Source organism: Paramormyrops kingsleyae, chromosome 22, assembly GCF_048594095.1.
Source record: "Paramormyrops kingsleyae isolate MSU_618 chromosome 22, PKINGS_0.4, whole genome shotgun sequence".
Lineage (NCBI taxonomy): Eukaryota > Metazoa > Chordata > Actinopteri > Osteoglossiformes > Mormyridae > Paramormyrops > Paramormyrops kingsleyae.
In genome coordinates, this window is record NC_132818.1 from 11,505,706 (window position 1) to 11,526,592 (window position 20,887).

General features: G+C 49.9%; 1 protein-coding gene across 1 annotated transcript; it reads right to left on the bottom strand.

The window, feature by feature from the left end:
• Positions 1-353: 353 nt before the first annotated feature.
• slc17a7a (solute carrier family 17 member 7a) lies at positions 354-20,681 on the bottom strand. The gene is made up of 13 exons (XM_072705012.1): positions 20,547-20,681; positions 10,674-10,926; positions 8,503-8,621; positions 8,239-8,353; positions 7,868-7,955; positions 7,655-7,741; positions 7,309-7,451; positions 6,999-7,148; positions 6,769-6,901; positions 6,464-6,574; positions 6,120-6,247; positions 3,463-3,532; positions 354-2,518 (listed from the first exon to the last, which is right to left on the bottom strand). Exons 1-13 carry the CDS (start codon positions 20,606-20,608, stop codon positions 2,202-2,204), a joined length of 1,776 nt encoding a protein of 591 aa, XP_072561113.1. The 5' UTR covers positions 20,609-20,681; the 3' UTR covers positions 354-2,201.
• Positions 20,682-20,887: the final 206 nt, after the last annotated feature.

Genomic DNA, 20,887 nt, shown 5'->3' on the forward strand with positions numbered 1-20,887 from the left:
GTTTATTTCCTTGACTGAAAGACTCATCCAGCTGTTTCACATTAACATTAGTGACACATGCATGATTATAGGAGACTGACCAATCAGCACACAGCAAGAACTCAGTGCTCAAGTGAAATCCAGGTCCGTTTAATTGAAATGGTAATTTACAATTCCTGTCCTAGCTCAGAGTGTCCTCCCTGACATGGATTATCTGGTCACCCTACCATCTGCAATTCATAAAATCATACAGAACAGTCACAGATCAAAAGTAAAAATCAATATATATTCACAACTTTTTCTTTATTTTACACATGGCTTTTCCCACATATATATTTTTACATATGTAATCTTTAACCGGTTATGTATATATATATATTTATATGTTTTTTACATTTTTTTTGTAACAATTAAATAACACAAAGAACAGAACAATGAAAACAAAACAAGAATTAAAAAATAACAGGACAGACCAGAACAATTATTAAAATGCAGCAGTATAACATCATTCAGCTTCATAGTGAAGGCAGGCATGTATGTTCCCATACTCCCCTTCCCAGAATTCACAGCGTTCCTGAGGGCCTCGGGATCTCTGCTGGTTATTGCAACCCTCTACAGGTCAAATTAATTGCAGATATCATGAACTGTAGGTAAACACTTCATAACGTTCTTCTATTACCAATAAACATGATTGTTCAAATATTTTATGAAAATGCTGCATTTCCTTTTCAGTAGTTTTAAGCGTATCTTGAGAAACGACATGATCCTCCCACTACCCCCCCCAGCAACCAATCACCTGTAAGCACACACATGACTGACAGATGCAAACTCTATTGCTGCTGGCTGCTGTCCGCCTGTTGGCCAACTCAGCACACACACAAAGGAGCGCAGGCCTCATGCAAAGCAGGGTAAACGCAGGAGTAGGGCGGGTGCACACAGCGCCCCCCCCCTCACCCCCCCATGGTCTCGCTTATGCACCCATGAGCATTCAGTTTCAGAGGTGGGTGGAGTTCAGCTCAGAGGTTTCGGGTCAGATCAGCCCTGCGAAGAGTTTGTCAAGCTCAGTGGCGCCCCCCAGTGTTTGCTAAGGGCACAGGCATCAGCAAAGGGGTGGCTGCATATCTGGGGTACAGGTGCTGAAACTATTAAAACATGCACACACTGATACACACACACGAGTAGGATGAACCCAAAGATCACAGGGCTGCTAACACCTAATCTATAAAACCGCTACAGAAGATTCCGCCGTGGGATGGAAGGCAGCTATGCCTGAATCTCCCATGTGAGACACTGAATTCCCAGAATGCATTTCCACAACCGGCTTCTCTTTTCATTCACGTTCAGCAAATCAGCACAACTGCGATGGGAAAATACTGCAGGCTTGTAGCTGGATAAACTTTTACTAAAGAAGAGTATTTCAGGGTGAAGTTTGGTTGTTCTGCACATAGCAGCAGGGGAAACTGATGGCCTGAGACATACAGTTTCACCTGATGATGAGGAATAACTGAACTGTAAGATGCACGTCAGACCACCAGCCCCAATAACAGGGGGCCCAGGACTCCAGACCATCTGGACCATGAGGCCCCCCAGGACTCCTCAAATACTGAAAATGTGGCCATAGGTCCCCGCTAGCTGCTACCAGGTCACTGCTACAGCCAGTGGCTCACTGGGAGTGTAGCTTTGAGTTGCGCGGTTGCTGTGTTTGTCTAATGGGCGTTCAGTGCTGTTTTACACAGACAGGTAACACTAATAAGCCTTTTAAACTCTGAATCTATAGAAAGTCCATTAAATGCAAAGTGCAAACCCTCAAGTGAGAAAAAGGGACAGAAAAGCTCACGTTGCCATTAACACAAAACCTACCAGGCATGGAGGGAGTCTTCCAATAAAATCACAGCGACACTCTCAAGGGACAGACGCACACTCACACATTCCGTATACAGCAGTACAGACACACACTCACACGCTCCATATACAGCAGTACAGACAGACATACAGACGCATACTCACACACACACAGGATACAGCAGTACAGTCATACACTCACATACGCACAGGATTCAGCAGTACAGGCATACTTACAGACGCACGCTCACACACAGGATTCAGCAGTACAGACACACGCACACTCACGCACAGGATACAGCAGTACACACACACTGACACTATTTGAATCTCTCCTCCTACACCTCCTCCCTGCCTCCTGTAACTTCCTGCTCCTCCATCTAGGTCAACTCCCTCTCCACATCCCCCCCGTACAAGTAGCTGTTAGATCCAGGTGGCTGTACGTATTCTTCGCTTTTGTCCCAATCGGCTACCCACCCACCCCCGCCTCCACCTCCCCCTCCACCAGTGCCCCTCCGTGACACCTTGCTGTCCCCCAGTGGGCGCTGGCTCATGGCGCCGTACTGGCCCATTCCCCCATCACGGTACATGTCGTCCGTCGCGTCGGCGAGTTCGTCCTCGTCCAGGATGCCGCACTTCTCCTCGCTGGTGTCCTCCGCGTCGGCCCAGGGCTGCTTCTCCCCGGAAGCGAAAACACCTGCAAGGCACACAACTCACGGTTCCTCCCAGAACTCTGACCCCTTACCCCCGGAAGCGAAAAAACCTGCAAGGCACACAACTCGCGGTTCCTCCCAGAACTCTGACCCCTTACCCCCGGAAGCGAAAATACCTGCAAGGCACACAACTCGCGGTTCCTCCCAGAACTCTGACCCCTTACCCCCCGGAAGCGAAAACACCTGCAAGGCACACAACTCGCGGTTCTTCCCAGAACTCTAACCCCTTACCCCCGGAAGCGAAAACACCTGCAAGGCACACAACTCGCGGTTCTTCCCAGAACTCTAACCCCTTACCCCCGGAAGCGAAAACACCTGCAAGGCACACAACTCGCGGTTCCTCCCAGAACTCTGACCCCTTACCCCCCGGAAGCGAAAACACCTGCAAGGCACACAACTCGCGGTTCTTCCCAGAACTCTGACCCCTTACCCCCGGAAGCGAAAACACCTGCAAGGCACACAACTCGCGGTTCTTCCCAGAACTCTGACCCCTTACCCCCCGGAAGCGAAAACACCTGCAAGGCACACAACTCGCGGTTCTTCCCAGAACTCTGACCCCTTACCCCCGGAAGCGAAAACACCTGCAAGGCACACAACTCGCAGTTCCTCCCAGAACTCTGACCCCTTACCCTGCCCTCTGAGCGCCAGGCGTCACAGCCGCATGCATGGACATGCCAATCGAAATGGCGTCAGTGTGATGACACGGGGAATCTCACGGCAACTCTGCTCACTGCAGATGTAAGATGCTGCGTGAGATGCCAGTGGTACAGAGGGCAGCGAGCAAACAACCAACCGGAAAACGGCACACGGACAGGATGACCACAAAAGCACCAGGTGACAGAGGACAAGGTGGAAACCAGACGAGATGAAATGACAACAAAAAAGTCACACCACAAGCCCACAGACAATAGAGGAGGAAGATACAGACCGTAGAAGATCACGCCTCCATAATGAACGACTGAGGCTATGAGGAAAACATACTGCCACTCCTCGCGGGTCTGAGGTGAGAGAGAGTGAGAAAAGCAGGACCGGTGCTGAGTTTCAACATATGTCACACTCTTCACTTATGTTTTATTTGCGCATTTCTTCATGGTGTGCAGCCTGACTGTATCATCCAGCCTTCCTTGTCCGTGGCTCTGCAGACAGTACCCCATGAGTCGAGTAACTTTACAGTTTGCATCTACATTTGTTTTGCAGATGCTCATGGGAGTTTTACTTACACAATAATATTTTGAGGGCAGAAGGAAATATGATTGGTTCAGGGAGATAACCAATCAGATTGGAGATAAGGTGGGACCAAGCAACTAGAGGAGGCAGGACCAAGACATCTGATTGGTTGATCCAGCCTCCTTTAGTTGCTTGAACTCATCTCCTGTAAAATCTGATATCTATCTAAACCAATCATTTTTCCTTCTGCCCTCAGAATATTTTTGTGTAAGTAAAACTCCCATGAGTTCCCATGAGTGATGAGCAGAGATCTGGAAGCAGTGGGGGTTTGAGGCCCTATAAGGGGCACAAAAGTGAAACCTCTCTGCCAGTCACTGAACCGCTGACCTTCCAATCACAGGCACAGAGTCTGAACCCGCAGAACTGCACAACACCCCCTACCAAGCCAGGTTAGGGGATGATGCTGTGAGCATTGGCCTGCACTTTATCCCGAAAAAATCCAGACAGTACTGGAACGTAAGGGGAGGCGAATGGGAATCGATGTTCCAGTCACTACTGATACCATTTTATCAGTGTTATGATCTAGGTCAGTTATAAGATCTATGCCTTGTCCACACGTACACGGGTATTTTTTAAAACGGTGTTTTTCCTCCTCCGTTTTAAAAAAAATCCCCGTCCACATGAACATTGTCTTCTGAAATATTTCCGTCCACATGAAACCGCTAAAATGCACTGTCAAGAGCATGCCAAACCAACAGGCGGCATTATAACTCTAACTCTAACTCTAACGTTAAACAAAGTGGACAATGGCGCACAATCTGACGTTTCGAGCCAAAAACTCTGTTTTCTCTGTCTACATGTTGATGCTGAAAACGAAGTTTCTTAAAATCTTCCCCCTGGGTGGAGTTTTGCAAAAGCTCCGTTTTAAGTGACCTAAAATGCCGTTTACGTGTGGACAAAAGCCCAAGAAAAAGGTATGTTTTAAAAAATACCCGTGTACGTGTGGACAAGGCACTAGATCCAATGCAAACAAGGGGGGGGGTTGATCCAGATTGAACTTGTTTGGGTCAGAGAATCAGTGCTGACAGTGCTGGAGGCTAGAAGCATCCTGATATGCAACGTGCTCCTGAAGGGAAGATCATATTCACAGCGTCCTGCACTGATCTGCTGGTCCAGTAGGCAAAGCGTAGGGCCAAGCGGAGAGTCTGTGGCAGCTTTCTGCAGGCGGAGCTCCTCCTGACGACAGATTTAAGGCTGACGAGTCTGTAGACACTGAGGCAGAATATTTTATCCTTCTTTGTAGCAGGAACAATGACTGTGAATGTGCTTAAGCAGGCAGGAACATCACAGTGGCTGAGGAAACAGCGAAACAGGTGCCAGCCCGTCTGCAGTGTGGCAGCTGAGATCCGGCCGGCTGCTTCCCTGCAGCTTGCTGACATCCTTCCACTGCTGAGCAGTGACACACAGAGGCAGGGGTGTGGTTATAACACACAGGGCCGTGCTTCAGATGGCACAGGCTCTCTGCACAGGGCCGCCCTTCAGACTGCACAGACTCTCTGCACAGGGCCGCTCGTCAGACCACACAGACTCTCTGCAAAGGGCCGTGCTTCAGGTAGCACAGTCTCTCTGCACAGGGCAGTGCTTCAGACCGCACAGTGTCTCTGCACAGGGCTATGCTTCAGATGGCACAGACTCTCTGCACAGGGCTGGGCTTCAGACCGTACAGACTCTCTGCACAAGGCCAGGCTTCAGACCGCACAGTGTCTCTGCACATGGTCGTGCTTCAGACCGCATAGTGTCTCTGCACAGCGCCGTGCTTCAGATTGCACAGACTCTCTGCACAGGGGCTGGTTTCAGATTGCATAGTGTCTCTGCACAGGCCTACGCTTCAGACCGCATAGTGTCTCTGCACAGGGCCGCGCTTCAGATGGCACAGACTCTCTGCACAGGGGCTGGTTTCAGATTGCATAGTGTCTCTGCACAGGGCCGCGCTTCAGATGGCACAGACTCTCTGCACAGGGGCTGGTTTCAGATTGCATAGTGTCTCTGCACAGGCCTACGCTTCAGACCGCACAGTGTCTCTGCACAGGGCAGCGCTTCAGATGGCACAGACTCTCTGCACAGGGCCAGCTACAGATTGCACACAGAATCTATGCACAGGGCCATGCTTCACACTGCACAGTGTCTCTGCACAGGGCTGCACTTCAGACCACACAGTGTCTCTGAACAGGGTCATGCTTCAGACTGCACATACTCTCTGCACAGGGCCGCACTTTAGATTGCACAGACTCTATGCACTGGGATTCCGGGAGCTACTGCATTGATACTCTACTTTTTAACGTGCTGGCCCACAGAGACACACCATGGCTGACTCACATACAGACATAGCCGCCCATGCAGAGGGCATGCAAGTCATACCTTGTTTTTGGTCATGGCGCCCACAATGAGTGGGCACACCATACCAGACAGAGTGCCCACCCCATTGGAGATGCCCATCAGGATGCTGGCATATCGAGGAGCAATGTCCAGGTGGTTCACGTTGAATCCTGGGGATGAGCGAGAGAGAGAGAAAGAGAGAAAGAATATGTATTGCTCAGTTTACTAGCCGCAGTCCATTTACCCAGAATGCTGCCTGATTCTCCTTTGCTTGCTTGCTCTGCATTGCACTAACTGGGCTGTTCTGCTTCAGCTCAAACAGCCTTGTCTTCCTCGCTGTGCTGTGTGCTCCATCGCTGCTACAGTCTTCCTGGCCGATTTCTCACCTGATATGGCGAAGCCACTGAATCCAACAGCCAGGACCAGGAAGGAGATGGCGATGCCCTTGGTGTGAGAGAAACCCACCACCAGCAGCAAAGTGGCCTCCATGCCAAACCCTGTGAGAAAGAGTGCAGGGAGACACTGTAATGGGTTTCCAGTGCCAGGCCACTGCAGTGGGACCCGCCCAGTTTGCGTGATGCACGAACGGTTTCCTCACTGCACTGCAGACACATACCACATCAATGGCAAAGGCAGCAAAGATCTGGGCAGAGATGCTGTGAAAGGAGGACATCAACAATTCTTCATTTACCTCCACAGTTCATGAGCTTCCTGACATTTGTGGTGGACATAATTTGGCGTGAGCGTAGGAAGTCAGCCAGCTGACCGCCAATCGGGACAATGATGGTCATCACCAGGTGGGGCAGGGCGGACACCAACCCTACCTACGGGGACAGGGACAGGTCCGAGTATGAGAATGTCGCACCTCGTTTCGACAGTGCGTCTGTCTGGCCACAAAAGCTCCACGCCACATCATCTCACCTTGCTGATCTCAAAGCCAAACACCTCCTCGAAGTACGCTGGCTGGCTGATGAGAAGCAGGTAGAAGGTCCAGCTGCGGCAAAAGTTGGCCACGATGATGGCGTACACCGGCATGGAGGTGAAGAAGCATTTCCAGGGGGTCTTGAATTTCTTTTAGACAGAACACAGCCCACTGCATTAAAGAGTCGTTTCCATATATCACTTCACTATTTTAAGATAACTGGGTACTTCAAAGCCATAATGGGGGTGTCTTCCTGCTGTGGTTTATCTTCAGGGAGAGGTGTTACCCTTCAAACCAATGGGTGTTTACCTGAAGGGGGTTTACCAGGCCTGCAGTCTCACCGATGGCATCCTCAATGTACTTCCTCTCCTCAGGGGTGATGGTGGGATGAGCTGCTGGGCTCTCGTAGGACACCAGGATCCAGAAGAGATACCACAAGATCCCAAAACTGCCTGGGAGAGGGAGGGAGACAGAGAGAAGGGTCTGAGGAGGAGGATAGTGAAGAGGGGAACTTAAGGATGGAAGACACTGCACTGTGAGCAAGTTGGACGAGGCACAAGCATCACAGCCAGGATTTCCCGATCTATTAAACTGGAAGCTACAAAGTGGGGCACTATACCGAGTGATGCTGATGACTGGTGTTAATGGTGCTCACCATAGACGTAGAAAACTGAGGACCAGCCGGAGTACTGCACCAACACCCCCGCCAACGGCATCGCCACCACGGCCCCCGCATAGGAGCCTGACATGTGGGCATAAAGAGAAGAAACACGAAAGAACTGAGACATGTACAGATGTTCTGTCATCTGAGGATGTGACCAGGCCAAAACAGCACGTGATGCTAAACAGCCACAGAAGTAAAACTCACCACAGAAGGCAGTTGTAGCCAGTCGGCTTCTTTCAAGAGGTGGGGCCCACTTTGACCAAATCCCATGGCATGCTGGGTACGACACCCCCTACAGGAAATGGAGTGAGGGACACAGTTCAGTAAGTGCGTGAACATCTGTGGGATGTGCACTCCAGATTCCTGACACACAAGCTGGGGTTCCCATGAAACCCAAGCTGAAGCACAGGCTGCTGGCCAAGCTGTAGGTGGCACTGTAAAGCACAAATCCACATGTGTTCATGTCATTAAAACCCACTATGCTCACAACAGTCAGCGTTTGGTGTGGTGTATCCAATACCAGCACAAATGGCACAAAAAGGTGGCATGAGGATTATTCTGTAAGAAATGTGTACCTCCACGAGACCCTGGCAGATCCTGACCAGAATCACACAGCCATAGTGAATTCTCGCTGCCGTTGGGATAAACATATTGAGGGTGGAGGTGGCCACAATAGCAAAGCCAAAAACACTGTGCAGAAGAGAGGGAAAAAGAGAGATAGAGAGAGACATCAATGATTAATGCAGCACTATGAAAAAATCGGAAAGAGAAGAACAACAATAAGAAGCAGTGTGACAGAAACAGGAATGTGAGAATGATGATAAAAAAGCAATGCTGACCGGTTAGCAGCAAACTTCTGGCAGATGAATCCCCCAGGGATCTGAGTGACGATGTATCCCCAGAAGAAGGAGCCATGGATCATGCCCACTGTCTCTGGGTCCCACAAGAACTGAGCTCCCTGTGCAGAGGGAGAGAGGGACACATCTCAGGAAGCAGGGGCAAAGCGGGACACCCCACAAACAACAGAGGGAGACAGGTGCATGAAAAAGGGAGCAGAGCCAAAGAGGGACACGTCACAGACAGCAGAGGGAGAGAGGGACACGTCATAGGCAGCAGAGGGAGAGAGGGACACGTCATAGGCAGCAGAGGGAGAGAGGGGCATGTCACAGCCAAAAGAGGAAAAGAGAGACACGTCACAGCCAGCAGAGGCAAAGAGGGACACATCATAACTAGCAAATGCAATGATGGGCATGTCACAGTCAGCAGAGGCAATGAGGGACATCCCACAGATAGCAGAGGGAGAAAGGTACATATCACAGCCTACAGAGGTTAAGAGGGACACGTCACAGCCAGCAAAGGCAAAGAGAGACATGCAACAGTCAGCAAAGACAAAGAGGGACACATCACAGCCAGAAGAGGGAGATAGGAACATATCACAGCTAGCAAAGGCATAGAGAGACATGTCACTGGCAGCAGAGGTAAAAAGGGGCACATCACAGGCATCAGAGGCAAAGAGGGTCACATCACAGCTAGAAGAGGGAGAGAGGGACACATCACAGCCAGCAAAGACAAAGAGGGCCACATCACAGGCAGCAGAAGCAAAGAGGGATATGCCACAGCCAGCAAAGACAAAGAGGGCCACATCACAGCTAGAAGAGGGAGAGAGGGACACATCACAGCCAGCAAAGACAAAGAGGGACACATCACAGTCAAAGGGAGCAAAGGCAAAGACAGACATGGCACAGGCAGCAGAGGCAAAGAGAGACCCAGCACAGCCAGCAAAGACAAAGAGGGCCACATCACAGGCAGCAGAAGCAAAGGGGGACAAGTCACAGGCACCTAAGTCAAAGAGGGACATGCCATAGCCAGAAGAGGGAGAGAGGGAAACATCACAGCCAACAGGGACAGGTCACAGGCAACAGAGATAAAGAGGGACATATCACAGCCAGAAGAGGGAGTGAGGGGCACATCACAGCCAGCAAAGACGAAGAGGGTAATGACACAGCCAGCAGAAGGAGACAGGGACATGTCACAGGCAGCAGAGGCAAAGAGGGACACATCACCGGCAACTAGGGTGACCACCTAATCCATGTCAGGAGGGACACTATGAGCTACAACAGGATTTGTAAACTACCATTTCATACATTTCAATTAAAAGGACCAGGATTTCACTTAAGCACTGGGTTCTTGCCGTATGCTGATTGGTCAGTCTCCTATAATCATGCATATGTGTCAGTAATGTTAATGCGAAACAGCTGGATGAGTCTTTCAATCTAGGAACTAACCAAACATTTTAGCAGAGCACAGAATCCTTTCAGCTTTAAAGTAGTTCGTAAAAGCTGAAGTAGCTCATAGTGTCCCTCCTGACATGGATTAGGTGGTCACCCTACCGGCAACAGAGGCAAAAAGGGACATGTCATAGGCAGCAGAGGCAAAGAGGCACACCCCACAGGCAGCAGTGGCGACAAGCGACACGTCAGAGTCAAATTATAATAACAGATTGATCTATTTCTCCTTTAGACCTCCCCCAACTTGCTGTCTGTAGGTAAGTGCAAGCTGGCCATGAGAAGCCGGCACCCATAGCACCACCCAGGGAGCTGGGGGTTATGGGCCTTGCTCAAGGACCCGCAGACATGCCAAGGCTGGGTTTGAATTGGCAACCTTCTGATCGCAAGCACAGAGGCTAAGTTCACTGAGCCACCAGCCACAAGGTGCAAAGAGGGACATGTCCCAGCCAACAGTGAAAGGGGATCTCAGGGCTCACTAAGATTCTCTGCAGACGCCATAGGAACTGCACTGCTCCGGGCCTCAGCTAAGGTTGAATGCTCTCATAATGTTACAACAACATTCTAATGCAATTTTAGCTCCATACTGGTAATGTGAGGTCATGGGTTAGCAGGGAGCTCCTCAAGCTCCGCCCATTATCACAGGTCATCAGTGGGTAACGGCAGGGCATCACAAACAGCCACAGCACACATTGACACAGTGCTTCTGGCTCACTCACACTTACCACCAGTACCTCTTTGTTCCCCCTGGAGACGGTGTGGTTGTTCACCATGCTGACGATGGCCACACCCAGATTGCAGCGGATACCAAAGGATATACAGAAGCCAAGACCCGAGAGGATGGCGATGATGTAGCGGCGTGGCATGCCAAAGCAGGTGCAGTCCACGATGGGCAGCTCCTTCTCCTCCACCAACTCAGGACGCCCCTCTGCCGACAGCTCGATCGCCTCGCCATTGGCTTGACGTTTCTCCAACAACCTTAAAGAGGGAGAGCAGGTATGAAGAGGATTGCAAGAAGCTGTGTTTTAGATCATATTCATGGCACACACAGGGGAAAAGATTCAAAAGATAATCTCTGTCAACAGGCCAACAGAGATGTGCTGGATGAAAGAACCACTAGGAATGTTAGTAGCTGAGAAACTGAACCAGCCTGCAAGTTTTACAACCTGGATCATCATTACTGGTGAAAGTCCTACTGGGTCACTGATCTTATCACACCTCACAGCTACTCTGCTACACATTACTGTGACTTTCTGCTGATCCAACAGGTAACCAATAAAGCCCACTGCTGTGACATAATATCAGCCTAAAAATGAACAGAAGATGAAGGTGGAATCATCCCATGTGCACATGAGAGCAGAAGCTCTGCACAGCCCCTTGGCACAGCAGGTCAGTGTGACGCATTTCGGAGCAGCTGTCAAATCGGACGGCTCCTAATGTGAGAACACCGACCGCAGAGAGAGAGCGAGCTTCGTCCAAAACGATGACAAACCAAATGGCTGCCATTCCTCTGGCAAATGTCTTACCACAACATACTAGGTGGAATAGGACCATCAGTAAAATACCCAGCTACAGACCTTATCGGCACAGAACCTGCACTTACAGTCATATCTCTACAAACCCAACCAGTACAGCATCTACACTGCAATCGACTCTTCACAAACACCGCCAATTCAGAACCTGCACTGCAATAATATTTTTATGGACCCAGCCGTTATAGAACCTGCACTACAATCACATCTATATGGACCTTATGTTCTTATGTTCTTATGTTCTTATGACCCAGCCAGGTCAGCACCTGCACTACAATCACATCTTTATTGACCCAGCCAGTACAGAACCTGCACTGCAATAACATCTCTATGGACCCAGCCAGTACAGAAACCGCACTGCAATCAACTCTTCACAAACCCAAGCAGTACAGAACCTGCTCTACAATCACATCTCCATAAAACCAGCCAAGGCAGAACGTGCACTCGAATGAAATCTTCACAAACCCAGCCAGTACACAACCTGCACTACAATCACATCTATATGGACCCAGCCAGTACAGAACCTGCACTGCAATCACATCTTTATGGACCCAGCCAGTACAGAACCTGCACTGCAATAACATCTCTATGGACCCAGCCAGTACAGAAACCGCACTGCAGTAACATCTCTATGGACCCATCCAGTACAGAAACCGCACTACAATCACATCTCCACAAACCCAGTCAGTTCAGCACCTGACCTGCAAACATATCTGTATGGACCCAGTTAGTGCAAAGCCTGCACTGCAATCAAACCAAACCCAGCCAGTACAGGACCTGCAGTACAATCACACTCCACGAACCCAGCCAGTGCAAAACCTGCACTGCAATCACATCTCCACAAACCTAGCCAGTACAGAATCCACAATGCAATAACATTTTTACGGACACAGGCAGTACAGAACCGGCACTGCATTCACGTTTATGGACCCAGCCATTACAGAACCTGCACTGCAATGTTGTCAACCAAGGAAACAGTGATGAGCTTTTTAAAGACGAGAAACATGTACTATTGCCCTTATAAATTCAGAGAACGTGGAGGAGGAAAGTGCATCAGGAAGGACACAGACACACACATATTGACACACACTCACATCGCACATATGCAGACACACTTGCATCACACTCATGCAGACACACACACATTTGCATCACACATGCAGATGGCGATTGGGACTAATTAGTTCTTTCTAGCTCCTTCCATAAGGAGCAGCAGGCTTGTGAGCCATGCAGACCTTTATCTGCGCAGACCCCCAGCAGCTCCCACCCATGGTAACTCCCCTATTCCCAGACGTTTATTAAATATTTACACACATCTCTAAAGATGAATAATTCATCTATCTATTTCTCTTTCCCATGGTTATTAGCACTGAGACCAAATACTCCACGTATTTCACTGCATAAATCCCTCCTTTCACATGTGACTCTCGCATCCTCCTTCTCTTCTTGGTTTCCCTTCTTTTTTTCTTTTTTCTCTCTCTGTTTAACCGTCATGTGATCAGAGAGTGAATGAGGCCCAGAGAGCAGGAGCTTTGCAGAGTCCAATGCCTTTACACTGCCACAAGATCCGAGCCATAACCACAGTAGGCAGAAGCATGACCAAACCGAGCTGGTCTCCTCACATCTGATTGGTCGAAATGCACGGAGATCTTGGTGTTCTGTGTATGGATTATCTCAAGAAAAAAGGGTATGTTATATATATTTACATTATTTATTAGTAGTAGTATCTCACATTACAATGTGCCGGTATGTTCTCGATGACTCAGAAATTTCCAAACTCCTATTTAAAAAAGTGCTATAGAACAGCTGAACAGGATGGATTTCTAATGTAAATTTATGCAAGTGAATGCTAATTCCTCTAACGTTTGATGCTAACATAAGCACAGATGTGTAAGGAAATTAGGAAATTAGCAAAAGTAAATCATGAGGTACACTGTGTAAACAGCAAGCATCTTTACATCACTGTCACTCTCCAAACCCGGTAACGCCTTTACCAAGCCAACCCTTCTGCAGTGGGATAACTGAACCAAGTTGGAACTGCGCTGTAACTGTCTATGCAGTGCGGCTTGGGTACAGCCTGGGTTCTGTATGCCAGTGGAAACGACACATGCTGGAAGGGGAACCTGTAGCTTCTTAACATGTACTTAGCTGATACTATTGAAATAAAATGCAGGTGAGGATCAAGACCCGGGGTCTGCAGCATCACCAGAGGACTTGTAGTTAAGGACCCAATGCTGAAATCTTTCTCCACAGGATTTGAACCACTGACCTTCCGATGTAGTCACAGAGTCCTGACCCACAGAGCCACACAGCTCTTTCTTTCCCCTATATCTCCCTCTCCTCCCCCCTTACCATCTCTCACTGTTAACAGACTGTCTCTGTTTCATCACCATCATGCCCTCCGCCCCCCTCCCCCGCTGCCCTAATCTGTCTCTCTCAGATTAGGATTAGCAAAATGATTCATTTCCGGAAAGTAATGTGCATACACCCAGCCTCCCCTGGCCGGCGTGTCTCCAGTGCCGAGCCGCGGACCCCAGGGCCGACACGATGCTGCGCCCCTGGAGCTGCCAGTGAGCTGGGGAGTCCTGAAAGCTGCATTCGGCGCCCGATGGTGGCAGCTCAGCCGGGCTGATTCAGCGACAGCTTGCACATGGGCAGCAGCACACGCTACACGCTAATGAGCCCGTGCCCTGAGCCTCAATTAGGCTTCATTATGGCACATCGCTGTCGCACATCGCTGCCGTGATCCTCTGGCGGTCCTGCGGGCTCTGCTCCAGTGCAAACACATGGCGTTAGGCTAATTAGCATCTGGAAATTGCCTTCAGAGTGTGACTGTGTGTGTGTGCCTTTGCCTGGGATGGACTTCCGTCTGATCCAAGGTGTCCGCAGCCTCGCGCTCTTGAAATAGATGCCAGGATCACTGCAGCCCTATGCTGAATCAGTGATGAGAGGCGGATGGATATTAAAGCCCAAATATTAATCTTGAGGGCACTAAATATGCTGTAGAAACATTTTAAAATCAGGAACCCTGCCAAGCACCACCCACTTTCCCATACTTTGGCACTGGTACCCGCCTACTGTGCTAAATGACAGAAAGCCCCTCCCACTCTATTATGCCATAATTAAGCCCCACCCCTTGGCTCTCACCTACATCACGGCCAATACCTGCTTAGCGCTGTCACAGCGACTGCGGCGGAAGTGTGTGTGTTACACGAGCCCTTGGTGTCACGGAGACACCTCCAAGGACAGCACGCAGCCCCACATTCCCGGCAGCAGCCACCACACGCCGGATCCTGGCACATCCTGCGTCTGGCTTCAGCTCTGAGGCGTCATGCTGATAGCACAGACGCAGCGCAAACAAACAGCACGATCTTACTCAGCATCTCGGGGGCCCCCCGCGGGGCCCCTAACTGGCTCCAGAACCAGCAACGGGGCCATCTGTGACGTGCCGAAGTGACACTGACAGGGACTTCAGCAGCCAGGCCGGCTGGTTGAGCCACAGGTGCCTCAGCAGAGAGCTCACGGCACACTTTGTGGGGAAGTCGAGGGGAGACACTTGCTGTCCCTATTCATGGTAACAAAGTTGCAGAGCCGCCCTCATAATCTCCACGAAAGAAAATGCTGAACCTGAACTTGGGGAAGAACCGGGATAATCCTCAGGCATCTGTTTCCGTCTTTCCATCTGTTCTGTCATATCAACACATCAGGTGCGAGTGGGCATCAGGGGCAAGCAGGCATCGGGGGTGAGTGGGCATCGGGGGCAAGCAGGCATCGGGGGTGAGTGGGCATCGGGGGCAAGCAGGCATCGGGGGTGAGTGGGCATCGGGGGCAAGCAGGCATCGGGGGTGAGTGGGCATCGGGGGCAAGCAGGCATCGGGGGTGAGTGGGCATCGGGGGCAAGCAGGCATCGGGGGTGAGTGGGCATCGGGGGCAAGCAGACATCGGGGGTGAGTGGGCATCAGGGGCAAGCAGGCATCGTGGGTGAGTGGGCATCGGGGGCAAGCAGGCATCGTGGGTGAGTGGGCATCAGGGGCAAGCAGGCATCGTGGGTGAGTGGGCATCGGGGGCAAGCAGGCATCGGGGGTGAGTGGGCATCAGGGGCAAGCAGGCATCGTGGGTGAGTGGGCATCGGGGGCAAGCAGGCATCGTGGGTGAGTGGGCATCGGGGGCAAGCAGGCATCGGGGGTGAGTGGGCATCGGGGGCAAGCAGGCATCGTGGGTGAGTGGGCATCAGGGGCAAGCAGGCATCGGGGGTGAGTGGGCATCAGGGGCAAGCAGGCATCGGGGGTGAGTGGGCATCAGGGGCAAGCAGGCATCGTGGGTGAGTGGGCATCAGGGGCAAGCAGGCATCGTGGGTGAGTGGGCATCAGGGGCAAGCAGGCATCGTGGGTGAGTGGGCATTGGGGGGGAGGGGCACAGGGGAGCAAGTAGGCATCGGGGGCGAGTGGGCATCGGGGGTAAGCAGACATTGGGGACAAGCGGGCGACAGGGGGTGAGTGGGCATCAGGGGTGAATGGGAATAGTGGGCGAGATGGCATCAGGGACGAGTGGGCATGGGGGAGATGAGCAGGCATTGGGGGGCGAGTGGGAAGCAGGGGGCTAGTGGGGATCTGGGGCGAGTAGGCATCGAGGGACAAGTGGAGGGCCAGATGTGAGTGGGCCTGGGGGGCGAGCAGGCATCGGGGGGGTGAGGGGACATTGTGAACAAGCAGGCATCCGGGGTAAGTAGAGGGCTGGGTACACGTGAGCATGGAGGTGCAAGTGAGCATCAGTGGAATGTGGGCATTGGGAGTGAGCGGGTGCGAGGGGTGAGCGGGCTTCGGGTGATGAGGGAGAGGCTGGCAGTGACAACACTTTGGTGTAGGTGCACAGTGTCTTTGGAGCAGCCATCCAGCACAAACAGGAAGGGTTTTAAGCTGATTACACTCCACTCCAGACCTCCGCCCCCCTCTCAGCATAATTGCGGATCTCTCTGTGGAAATGAGGATTGTTGAACACAGCCCCCCTCCCCCCCCCCATTGCCCCTCGCTCTCTGGTGAACAGATTGTGTCTCTGTGGGACAGTGCTACCCAGGGAGATGCCCTCTGAAGCACAGTGAATCAGGCCCACCTGACCTTCACACACACAGACACTCATACACAGGCGCAGGCACACACAGTCACACACAAACATACACACACACACACACACAGTACTGGACCATCCAGGCTGCATCACTGCTCATGCAACACATTGAGTTACACATACACAGCCCACACAGGATGTCCCCCTATCAGTGAGTCTTGCCATAATGCACTGCACCCTTGACTGCATGGCGCATGTTCCGATTTCCTGCTTATCTTGTGCTGTTTTCCTTTGCTGTCTCACCTACAAGATGGGGCCACAAAGTTAGCACCGGCCCCCCTCCCCAGTGTTACCAGCACAAATAGGACAGGCAAAGAACTTGGGGGGGTCTTCTTGGTGTTGGAGTGGTGGTGGAGCTACTCCCCAGGGCACCCGACAACGTCCTGCCTGCGCCTGCATTTGGTACATGGAGGAGTGACATGCAGCACAATCATGAAGCACAGACATGCAACACAGACATGCACGAGGTCCTCTGGATGCTCCCAAGCCCAGAGACACAGCGTGGGGCAGCTGGACCCCCTGGCTGAGGGGTCCTTCTTTCAAGAGCTAGGAGGACCTAACAACCCTCAACCTAACCCCCCCTACTGCTCAGAGACACCCACTGACAGGCTCACAGACAGGCACAGTCACAGCCATACAGACAGCAACAGTGACAGGCTCACAAACTGACTGACTGACACATTGAAAGGCTTACAAATAGGCACAGTGACAGACAGTGACAGCCTCACAAACAGACACGGTGACAGGCTCACAGACAGGCACACTGACGGAGACAATGAAAGGCTCACATTGAGGCACACTGACACACAATGACAGGATCAGAGACAGGCACAGTGACAGACAATGACAGGCTCACAGACAGACACACTGATGGACACACTGACTGGCTCACAGTCAGGCACACTGAAGGAGACAGTGAAAGGCTCACAGTGAGGCACAGTGACAGGCTCACAGACAGACACACAAACAGACACAGTTACAGGCTCACCAACAAGCACACTGACAGACACAGTGACAGTCTCACAGTCAAGCACACTGACAGACACGGTGACAGATACAGTGACAGACAGTGACAGGCTCACAGACAGACACACTGACACACAAATTGACAGGCTCACAGACAAGCACACTGACAGACACAGTGACAGAAACAGTGACAGACAGTGACAGGCTCACAGTCAAGCACAGTGACAGGCTCAGAGAGGTACACTGACAGACACAGTGACAGTCTCACAGTCAAGCACACTGACAGACACAGTGACAGAAACAGTGACAGACAGTGACAGGCTCACAGTCAAGCACAGTGACAGGCTCAGAGAGGTACACTGACAGACACAGTGACAGATACAGTGACAGGCTCACAGAGATGCACAGTGACAGGCTCACAAACAGACACACTGACAGACGCATTGACAGGCTCACAGACAGTCACAGTGACAGGTTCACAGACAGACACAGTGACAAGCTCCCAAACTGATACACTACGATACAATGACAGGCTCACAGATAGGCACACTGATAGACAGTGACAGGCTCACAAAACTGACACACTGTAGGATACAGTGACAGGCTCACAGATAGGCACACTGATAGACAGTGACAGGCTCACAAAACTGACACACTGATGGACACCGTGACAGCTTTATAGACATTCATCGTAACAGACTCACTGACAGGCACACTGATGGACACTGTGAAAGGCTCACAGCCACAGAGCAGATGAAACCAGAATGGTAGAGTGATTGTCATTATCTTTCTCTGCTGAGTTTAATACAGAAATTCAGAGTGCTTTTTGATGGGGAAAGGTGTAAATTATAAATGAAGTCTGACTGTATTCGGCGTTCAGGATCGTGTTACTTTCTTTGAGAAAAAACACACACTCTACACAGAACTGCTCTCCTCAAGGCTACTGAAGCATGCGCATCAACAGCTCAAACCACGTAGCGAGCGCATATTTTAAACTACAAATTAGAGAACAACCCAGCGAAAACTGAAAGTCATTTACAGAAAGAGCCTTCAAGTATCGTAGGCATGAATCAAACGAAAGAAACGCACCGGCGGGTGGGCGGCCCTTACACTGCCGAAGAGTGATCAACAGTGTGACCCAGGCACGCTGATGCGCCTTCACCTTTAATCCCGCTGGAGGGGAGGGGGCAAGGGAGTCGGCGACTGGGGCGCGGAGTTTGGGGATTTGCGCGGACCTACATCTGGGTAAAACGCGGGCTATTTCGAGACGGGATTTAGCAGGAGCTGCTACCTCAAATCCTGGGGGAGAGTGGGGGGAGTATTCCCGGGGCTCGGATCGTAACCATCCGTCCGTGCACCCGTTATGTCTGTGATCTCTGTATTATTTCCTGCTCTTAAATATTTTATTCACTTATGCTGTATAATAGAAATTATTTATATATGTATGTATGTATGTATGCGGGTGGCATCACTCTATGTGCCTACATAAAATACTATTTATTCTACATGATTTTATGTCTAACGCTGCTGGTTCCATATTGAATATTCGCTCTCATTGCCTAATTCGTTACAACTAAAACTCATGGCGTGGATATTTATGATATGCCCAAAATAAGTAAATTACTTTTGGCATGTAAGTAAAATGCGTAACGGACCCTTCTTGAACGGAAGTACAAATACTCGCAGAAAATGTTTCAATTTATGTTTAATGTAGTCCGGCGGCGACGTATAGCTACAGGATGCCAAAAAAGACTCGAAATCGCTCGGAGAAAGTAATTAAAATAACATTAATTTAAACTGTTATGTTAGTTAAACAAAATAAAAGAAATAAATTCCAAAACTGAATCTCACAGTAACATTCTTGAATTTACGTCATTTTATAATTCTGGTTTACAAAAAGGTATTTGATAATTATCGTTTATTAGAATTGTTTGTGTGTTTAATCTCTTAATTAGGCCTATTTAACAATAGACAACAATAAATAAATATAACAATATAAATTTAACAATAAATAAATAGTAAGGGTATGGCTTGGATTGATTTGATCAAAAATACATATTTGACTGAGTTTCTATATCAACGCTGTCGTAGCTTTATGTGACTTGATTTGTCCACGTTGCCCCAGTTTGCTCCCATTTTTAAAAAGTACGAGATAAAATCTCTGCCGAAGTGGTTGACAGGAAATTCACCCGAATGGTTGGAGTTAAATGTATATTTCAGAGAAATTTATCTAATGCATGTCATTTCGAGAATTATGTGATTATTTTCTTGTTGTATTTGTTCACCCCTAACAGTAATTAGAAATCGCACGTTAAAATTATACATCTTAATGAACGCTTCACTGATTTACCTCGCGGCAATTTCCAGCGGATTCAAAGCACTAGGGGGGTTGGATCGGCGTGGATACCCTTTCAGATTCAGGAGCCCAGCTCTTTATAGTGGCCCCTGAATATGAAAAAAAAATGCATATGCTCGGTAAAGTCTACCGTGGGCCCCCCACATCCCTCCCACGGCCCTTCAAAAAAAAGAAAAAAAAAAAAAGAAAACGAACACGTAAGAGGCATAATAATCGCGTATTTGCGGGTATTTTACTTTATTAATGACACTTTTTGGAACATAAATTGGATAATTGTAGAGATGGTGCTAATTTCCAAATGTAAGACATTGGCCAGCAATGTGTGATAAGGCCATTAAGTAATTTGTATATAAGGTTGACGGAAACACCTTTTGTTCATTTCAGAGTCCTGTGCACGTTATGTCATAAAGCAGGTTTTAGTGTCATTTTCAAGTTAACTTTGTTTTCCCATTCACATTCTCCGTCATAACAAAGATACTTTCACTAATCAGGTACCTGTATTGTGCAAAACATACTTAAAATTAAAGTTAGACGCGAGTATATCGGGGAGGAGTGTGTGAAAATCCTAGAATTTGTGACCAAATCGTTCCGTTGAAAAAGGCTGTAAAGTTTCGCAGTACCTGTGTATTTTGCCGAGGGTCTTCCCCGCGGCCGCTTTCAGTCTCTCCGGTCGGACCTCCATCCTTCCGGCTCCCGGACGCCGCAGATCTGCCGCCTCCCTCCCGCCTGCTGTCTCTCTCTCTCCGCCCGCCCGCGCGCCCGTCCCTCCCCTTTATCTCCCTCACCTTTCTGACATGAAGCTCGCGCCCCCCCTCACTCCATCTCCCCATTCAAAGGCTTTTGTTACATTTGACAGTCATAGTGCTGCGGTCTACCTTCCAATTATTTATATAAAAATTAAAGACCACTCTTTTTAAAGACCATCTGCATTTTTGATTGATTGATTTCTACATCCTGATTT

Excerpts from the sequence above, each read along its gene's own strand:
- slc17a7a (XM_072705012.1), bottom strand. The coding sequence starts at position 20,608 with ATGGAGGTCCGACCGGAGAGACTGAAAGCGGCCGCGGGGAAGACCCTC. Across the intron at positions 8,622-10,673 it reads GGAACAAAGAGGTACTGGTG|GGAGCTCAGTTCTTGTGGGA; the intron begins GTAAGTGTGAGT and ends CCCTCTGCACAG. Across the intron at positions 7,956-8,238 it reads TCTGCCAGGGTCTCGTGGAG|GGGGTGTCGTACCCAGCATG; the intron begins GTACACATTTCT and ends CATTTCCTGTAG.